This window comes from Trachymyrmex septentrionalis, unplaced genomic scaffold (genome assembly GCF_001594115.1).
Source record: "Trachymyrmex septentrionalis isolate Tsep2-gDNA-1 unplaced genomic scaffold, Tsep1.0 scaffold161, whole genome shotgun sequence".
Lineage (NCBI taxonomy): Eukaryota > Metazoa > Arthropoda > Insecta > Hymenoptera > Formicidae > Trachymyrmex > Trachymyrmex septentrionalis.
Window position 1 is genome coordinate 166471 of NW_017304770.1, and position 7458 is coordinate 173928.

At 33.8% G+C, this 7458-nt stretch overlaps 4 protein-coding genes across 6 annotated transcripts in view; 1 reads left to right on the top strand and 3 right to left on the bottom strand.

Moving 5' to 3' along the window:
• LOC108746215 (calumenin-B) overlaps positions 1–1595 on the bottom strand; it is a 2617-nt gene extending 1022 nt beyond the window's left edge. The window contains exons 1-2 of the mRNA XM_018482846.1: positions 1082–1595; positions 71–641 (exon numbers count right to left, since the gene is read on the bottom strand). Of these exons, the coding sequence (XP_018338348.1) occupies positions 71–641; positions 1082–1174 (664 nt within the window). The 5' untranslated portion in view covers positions 1175–1595. The remainder of the gene's footprint in view (positions 1–70; positions 642–1081) is intronic.
• Positions 1596–2591: 996 nt separating this feature from the next.
• LOC108746210 (COX assembly mitochondrial protein homolog) lies at positions 2592–4090 on the bottom strand. 2 transcript variants are annotated; one of them, XM_018482833.1, is made up of 3 exons: positions 3816–3894; positions 3489–3593; positions 2592–3008 (listed from the first exon to the last, which is right to left on the bottom strand). In XM_018482833.1, the coding sequence occupies exons 1-3, from the start codon at positions 3820–3822 to the stop codon at positions 2794–2796; spliced, it is 327 nt and encodes a 108-aa protein (XP_018338335.1). In that variant the 5' UTR covers positions 3823–3894; the 3' UTR covers positions 2592–2793. The 2 variants fall into 2 exon arrangements, with proteins under 2 accessions (XP_018338335.1, XP_018338334.1); XM_018482832.1 differs by lacking the exon at positions 3816–3894 and adding an exon at positions 3908–4090 and having other exon boundaries at positions 2611–3008.
• Positions 4091–4491: 401 nt separating this feature from the next.
• Positions 4492–6258, top strand: LOC108746209 (26S proteasome non-ATPase regulatory subunit 14). Of its 2 annotated transcripts, none has more exons than XM_018482831.1 (6): positions 4492–4752; positions 4828–4945; positions 5020–5169; positions 5247–5510; positions 5578–5844; positions 5968–6258. In XM_018482831.1, exons 2-6 carry the CDS (start codon positions 4853–4855, stop codon positions 6127–6129), a joined length of 936 nt encoding a protein of 311 aa, XP_018338333.1. In that variant the 5' UTR covers positions 4492–4752; positions 4828–4852; the 3' UTR covers positions 6130–6258. The 2 variants fall into 2 exon arrangements, with proteins under 2 accessions (XP_018338333.1, XP_018338332.1); XM_018482830.1 differs by having other exon boundaries at positions 4492–4634.
• Positions 6259–6983: 725 nt separating this feature from the next.
• Positions 6984–7458, bottom strand: part of LOC108746216 (H/ACA ribonucleoprotein complex subunit 4) — a 3036-nt gene continuing 2561 nt past the window's right edge. Inside the window, exons 7-8 of the mRNA XM_018482847.1 lie at positions 7194–7403; positions 6984–7075 (exon numbers count right to left, since the gene is read on the bottom strand). Of these exons, the coding sequence (XP_018338349.1) occupies positions 6998–7075; positions 7194–7403 (288 nt within the window). The 3' untranslated portion in view covers positions 6984–6997. The remainder of the gene's footprint in view (positions 7076–7193; positions 7404–7458) is intronic.

Sequence of the window (7458 nt, forward strand, 5' to 3'; positions counted from 1 at the left end):
AAAAATGTTCTAATTGATATAAAAAATTTTAGAAAAAATGTTCATCAGGGCAATGATAATTCCCCCTTACCAATATATTCTGCAAGAGATATCTTTCCATCTTCATCCTTATCAATATCCTCCATCGTTTCCAGCACTATCACGTCCTTCATGTGCTCCGCATCTTCTGCGTGAAGAAAGGCAGTGAATTCTTCTTTGGTCAGAGCATCATCACCATCCAGATCCGCAGTGGTCCATCTCCTGCGATCTCTTTTGTACATTTGAACATACGAGAACGACTCGTCCGTTTTGTCGCTCTCTCGTCTTTCCGCCTCTTGTTCCTCCATATCACCGTAAACCATGTCTTTGTATTCCGTCCAAGACAATTTCTCCTTCCCCATCGGATTGTGGGATATCCATTGACGCTCCACGTCATCCCTGATGTAACGTTGCTGTGTGTACATTATCCAATCTTTAAGTTCCTCTTGCGTCACATAGCCATCGTTATCCTTATCTATTTTATCAACAATTATCCCCAATCGCCTCGTACTTTCCTCAGGAGTCAGCTGATCAAAGGTTTTGGCTTCTTCTCCAAGGAAAGCTTCGTGATCATAGGCTGGATTGTGTTGGGAGTGAACATAGTGATCTTTACTGCCTGCATCCTAGAATATAATACACTTAGTAAGTTTTTGAATCGTTTCTTTTTTTTATTTCTTAACAACTATAACTAATTAATAAAAGTGATACAAGAAGAAATTTTTAATAAAGATAATATATTTTTGTGAATTAAAAAGAAAGATGGAATGTAGTTTGACTTTATTCAATTTTGTGAAGGAAATTAGAAAAATAATTAGTATATATTTAGTATCTGCTTTAAAATATCTTGTGCTATCTATATGATATAACGTCCTGAAGGGACAAGTTGAAGAGACATCACCCAGTAATGCCTTGCAAAAAAAAGCAAATGTCACATTACCTACCAATAGAACTTCATTTTTCTGTTATAGAAAAAAAATGCTTTAAATGTCAGGACTGACTTTTATTTGATCACTTATAGAATACGAAAACAACTATCAAAGATAATTCACAGTTTCCCTCTAACCTTGTTTAAAATGCGATGCTCGCCATCCGGGATCACCTGCTTCGGAATCGCCGTCGCCAGGATGGAAAAACCAATTAGGATTTGGAGGAACATGAGCGCTCGCAGACTATATACGGAAATTGTACAAGCGGGACGAAGGAAAAAACAAAGGGAAAGGTGCAATGAAGAGAGAAAAAGGGAGAGATCGTCGACCCAGAGGCTCGGTGAATTTACGAGACGTCTTTCTTACGTCGGAATGAAGAAACGACAGATGAGTTGAAATAAAATCTCTCTCGCTACGGCTCGCGCGACTTCCACATCAGCAAGAAAGATCGTAATACAGCACACACCCCCACCTTCCGCGTTCGTTTATAGGAGGACGCGCCGCGACGACGCTACCGACACCGACGAGACGCGCCTCTGGTATGCTGATCGTACGGCGGATGAGAAAACGTACGCCAGACGTTCAGCGGCCGATGCTCCCTCCCCGAGAAAACGAATCTACAGTCTCCACGTGGACCGCAGCGATGATAACGGAGGCTCTATTACGGAAATCCTTTAAATAAAGCGCTCTCGCGCTTCTTATTTTAAACTTCTCAGTCTCGCGATGCAGATGGATAAAATTATCATTTTTTGTCGCGAGAAAGAAGAGAATATAAGGACAAATTGTACAGTTAAATAAATTAACAATTCTGCCGATTGTGTGAATCGTCGATATAGTGAATAAATCTAATCGCGAAATATTCTACAGACTGCGTTAAACGACTTCTTAAACGTGGACAATTTTCACTCAGGTTGTTAATTTATTTAACTGTGTAATTCGTCCTTAGTTTCTTCTTTCTTGCGACAAAAATTGGTGATTATATTAATAAAATATTGAAAGTGTTATTTGCTAAGTTAATTGCTGATTAAATTAAAACATGTTATAAAAAATTGTTATGTATTAACACAAAAATACAAAATTTGAGTTTGAACAATATGCGAGAAGTTGGCGATTTAAGCGGAGTCAGCAGTTATAAATCTGCAAGAATATGGGAATTAAATTCGCGTGACTCAATTTTTTAAACAAGTTTTTATTTAAGATAACATGTGCCAATTCTGTCAAATAACTATGTTCTTAGTCAAATGTCTATATTATTTTTTTATTCTATTATAGATCTTTGATTTTCCTACAAAGTAGGAAACCATTATTAGATATTTATCATCCCAGATATAGCACAAAGAGTTTAAAAAGAATTCAGTGATATGTCATCAATTCTGAACTCATTTTCAAATGCAACAAGAACTCTTTTCAGAAAAAGAATTCTTTTTGCATTTGAAAATGAGCTCAGAATTGATGAACATATCACTGAATTCTTTTTGAACTCTCTGTACTATCTGGAATGTACTCGTTGAGAATGTTTCGATCGTACTACAATGGCACATATATAGAATACTATTTTACACTGCCATACAATAAGTAGATGCAATAGAAAGCAACAATTTAAAACAATTTAAACAGTTTACCATGTACATTCAACTACAATATGAATTCAATGCAAGAATCAAAATCAATATAATTTTAACTTTCAATAATTCGTTTTCAGCTTTATTAAAGCAATCTCTAAGCAATTTTCAAAGCTTTGTTTTACTGGTAGAATTGTTGGTAGACCAATCACAGATGTTATATCTAAAGAGCTAAGTAAAAATCTCGATAATATCTCTGCACAATTGCCAATTCATTATCTATATGTTCACATTGATGAGCTCTCCATTCTAATGCTTTTTCGCGTTTTGGGAATACCAGTCTTTCTAAATTCACTCCTTTCCTCCAGATACTGCTCTGTGCATTCTTTGATAAAGTCTTGATTGTAGAACCACTTTTCCATGCAGGCCTTCATCTTATCATTTTCTTTCCTACATTTTACGACGTTCAGCAGACCAGAATTGAGACAGCAATCGTGAAATTCTAAGAAAGAGAAGACATTTGATTCGCTGGCGCAAAGCCAAGTAATAAAATAACGTTATTTGTTGTCATTTTGATCATGATGAGGGGGAGAGGGTCACTAAATTAAAAAAATAAAAATAATTAAGCAGATTATGCTTAATAAGTATTTACAAGAAATTAATTTGGAAAAAAAAAGAAAGAATTGGAGGCGAATATTACAGGAAGATTTTCTGAGAATCCAAGATGCTAATATAATAAATTTGAGTTTTTCGAATTAAAAAAATAAGTTTATAATTTTAAAAGAAAATAAAATTAATTAAATATATGAATTTTTTTATTCATCTGCTAGTAATTAATTAAAAATAATAAAACGAGTCTAATAATCCATATTATTTGACTATACCCTCTCTTTCAGGTTCAAAAGTCTTAAACAAAATCTTACAGTTATAACAATAAATAATGCATTATCTAGGAATCAAGTAATTTGTCCAAATAAATTACCTTTGACCTCGTTGACACATTTTTCGGATTTGGTTCTCTCTCGCATCAACTTGGGTACCAACACATCTTTCTCTACCTTCCTTAAACTTTTGTCATTAGGATCACCTGAAATAAACATGAAATAAACATAAAATATTCTGACACTTCGAAAGAAGGAGAGATCATGAGACCGCAGCGAATATGTGAATTGCTGAACAAGAAATACTTATTTTTTTATTGTCAGCAAATTTCGGACTTCGAATACAAAGAGTATAAAGATCCCGGGTGCGTTTAACTTTCTCTCTCTCTCTCTCTCTCTCTCTCTCTGTCAGGATTACAAATTCTAACCTGTCATCAACAGGTCTCGACATTCCGCAACCGGCGACGAAGTTATTTCGCCATTTCACGGCGCGAAAAATGCGTCGCAATAAAAAGATTACCTAGTCCCTTCGGTCCCCCGCCGAATTTTGGCGAAAGCACCGAGTAATCCTCCTTCATGCTGTTGAAGTTTTCGGAGCAGATAAAAATATCTTTACAGGGTACACTACGTTGAAAGATTTTTCACTTCCACCACTTATTCGCATTCATCACACGTGTGTCAAACCACGTGACTCTGTCATGACAGATTCGTACTTAAATGTAACAAAAGACATTTTCGCTTGTTTCTTTATCAAATGTTTTCGAAACTTTTACGATAAAAGTTATAAAATAATATTTTAAATAAAGTTTACTTTTGTATCAATTTATTGATATACGCTTAGAAAAAAGAAAAGTCGATTTTTCTTGGGAAAGAATTTTATTTTTTTTTTTTTTTGCATAAAAAAATATATATATAAAAGCTCAAAGTCACGGGAAAAGAACATTAGCGTGCATTTTCATGCGAGTTTCTTATAAATCGAGAGGATCAAGAGAAACAATAAATGATTTAAAAAAAATAAAACAAAAATATACAATAAAATGAAATATACGACTTGACAGTCCTGTTTTCGTCCCGCCGCTTTGCAACACTGAGCACACTTAGAGCAACCAGCATTACCAGCAGACTGCGCTCGTGATTGTGCACATTTGAGACTTGTCATCGGTGACTCCAAGTAACTCCGAAGAAGGAATGCTCGTTCGGTCTATCGCAATAACGAGGAAATTTTGTTGCTAAAGACAAGAATTATCGTAAGAACAACTTATATCTTAATCTGATAAGAGTTGCGCGCACTTTTGAACTGTATATCATCAAGGGATAACAGAAAATTCACATAGCGTTCTTTTTCTAACCTCTAAATGTTAGCTTGTATGTACATACAATATGACATACCGGATTTCCAAAGGTTTGTACTGTAATTGTATGTGTTTCAAATATTTGCAGAGTGTAGAACTTGAATAACATAAAAATGGACAGGCTATTGCGATTAGGCGGTGGAATGCCAGGCCTAAATCAAGGGCCACCACCCTCTGACGCACCCGTTGTGGATACAGCTGAGCAGGTACCTATTATTCAGAGTATATTATTGTGTTTTTTATTTCCTTCATATTGTCTTATTTTTTTGCATTATTATAGGTATACATATCGTCCTTGGCTCTCTTGAAAATGCTTAAGCACGGCCGTGCCGGAGTACCGATGGAAGTGATGGGTTTGATGCTGGGTGAATTTGTTGATGATTATACCGTTCGCGTTATTGACGTCTTTGCTATGCCGCAAACAGGAACGGTAAATGTTAAGATATAAACGAAAAAATTGATAAAGTACTTTTGTAAATGTCATTTATTATTTTTATGTTCTCTTAGGGTGTTAGTGTAGAAGCAGTAGATCCAGTGTTCCAAGCAAAGATGTTGGACATGCTAAAACAAACTGGTCGGCCAGAAATGGTGGTTGGCTGGTATCATTCCCATCCAGGATTTGGATGCTGGCTGTCTGGAGTAGACATTAATACACAACAGTCCTTTGAGGCTCTTAGTGAAAGAGCGGTAGCTGTTGTCATTGATCCTATACAATCAGTGAAAGGAAAAGTTGTTATCGATGCATTTAGACTAATAAATCCAAACATGATGGTGAGTACATTTATGACAACAATAATAAATGTTTTCCAATTGTGTAACTCTGTCGTACCAATTGCAGGTTTTAGGACAAGAACCCAGACAAACGACATCGAATTTAGGTCACCTACAGAAGCCGTCTGTTCAAGCATTGATACACGGACTGAATCGGCATTATTACAGTATTAGTATTAATTATCGCAAGAACGAACTGGAACAAAAGATGCTGCTGAATCTTCATAAAAAAACATGGATGGATGGTCTTACTCTTGCCGAATATTCAGAGCATAGTCGACTCAATGAGAATATCGTTTCCGAGATGCTTGAACTCGCGAAGAATTATAATAAGGTGAAACATTGCACAAAGCAGACACAGTTTAAAGACTTTATTACATACCTATACTTTTGTATAGTATATGCATATTGGATGTATTAAGTATCTTTTATCATAATAACATTTTTGTTTTCATAGGCCTTGGAAGAGGAGGAAAAGATGACACCAGAGCAATTAGCGATAAAGAATGTAGGCAAGCAAGATCCGAAACGGCATCTGGAAGAGAAGGTGGACACATTAATGGCTACAAATATTGTTCAATGCTTGGGAGCTATGCTCGATACGGTTGTATTCAAATAACTGTTTTCCAATACATCACTTGCAATATGATATTTAAAGGAAATATACATCTTTTTAAAATAGAAATATAACGTTTTGTTATTTTCCAAAATGGACACAATTCAGCAAAAATACGAATTAATACATGGACACTATTCTCTCTTACTATGGTTTTATAAAAAAAATGTTTTCTTTATAAAATTTTGGTATAATTAATCAAATTGATACTAAACATTGTTATTAATTATAACATGTGAATGTTTAATAGACAAAAGATGAGATACACAATAATTCTGATATCTGACATAGAATAAGTACATACGATAAAAAGAAATCATAGAAAATAAGATATTTTATAATCTATTATGATATTATTGATACTGAGTTATCTATGAATACAATGTATAATCTATATCATTAATTATATTCTTAATATAATGGTAGATATAGATTCACGTATTGCAGAGAAAACATAAAAAATGCATTAGTTACATAACTATACTCTATACATGATTCCTGTCTTCGCGTGATAAAAAGATACATATGTACACAGTAATACATAAATTCTTTGAACTTAATTTACCGAAACTCAGATTATAAGTTAGAATACTAGTTTAGACGTATATATTTGCATTTGAAAAAAAAGATATGTAATAGATAATATATGAAAACTATTAGGAAATGTAAATTAAAGGATCGCAGAATAGTTTGTATTCCTTTAGATTTTCGGAATACAAACATTTATAAAGTCAAGAAAATAGTGTATATATAAAACTAGGACATTCTCTCGTAACATACAGCAGAATAATGTATAATTCAATAAAAAATAACTGTACATTTTTTTATGTAACAGTTTAATCTAAAAATTTTTCTTTTTTTGAATATCAATCTAACTTAACACAAGTTCTTGATCTTTATCCTTCTTTTTCTTTTTCTTCTTTTTCTTCTCTTCCTTTGCCAAAGATTCCTATAACATACACACATACACACACACACACACATATATATATAAGTATCTTGTAATAATTATATAACGTCCAAATTTTTGGATTATAAATGTAATTGTGACAACAAAATCCACTTACCCCACTGGTAACTTCTTCCATTACTACGGACTCTTCGCCTTCTATGTCATGTTTCTCCTTCTTCTTTTTCTTTTCTTTTTTCTTCTTTTTATCTTTCGGTGATGTTGTTTCTAAAATCTCCGATGTTTCTTGTTTCACTTCATCTATTGTACTCGTGTCGTCGTCTCTCTTCCTCTTTTTACCAATGACTATGTCACCATTTTTTTCCATCTACATTTATTAAAAATATCTTGTAAATAATATTTCTGATACTTTTAATATGTAT

Bases quoted from the DNA above. Each gene is read 5' to 3' on its own strand.
- LOC108746210 (XM_018482832.1), bottom strand. From the start codon at position 3,965: ATGAAGGAGGATTACTCGGTGCTTTCGCCAAAATTCGGCGGGGGACCG. The intron at 3,594-3,907 runs GTAATCTTTTTA...TGTTTATTTCAG, and splicing joins CGGGGGACCGAAGGGACTAG to GTGATCCTAATGACAAAAGT. The intron at 3,009-3,488 runs GTAATTTATTTG...TCTCTTTCTTAG, and splicing joins ATGTGTCAACGAGGTCAAAG to AATTTCACGATTGCTGTCTC.
- LOC108746209 (XM_018482831.1), top strand. From the start codon at position 4,853: ATGGACAGGCTATTGCGATTAGGCGGTGGAATGCCAGGCCTAAATCAA. The intron at 4,946-5,019 runs GTACCTATTATT...GCATTATTATAG, and splicing joins TTGTGGATACAGCTGAGCAG to GTATACATATCGTCCTTGGC. The intron at 5,845-5,967 runs GTGAAACATTGC...TTGTTTTCATAG, and splicing joins TCGCGAAGAATTATAATAAG to GCCTTGGAAGAGGAGGAAAA.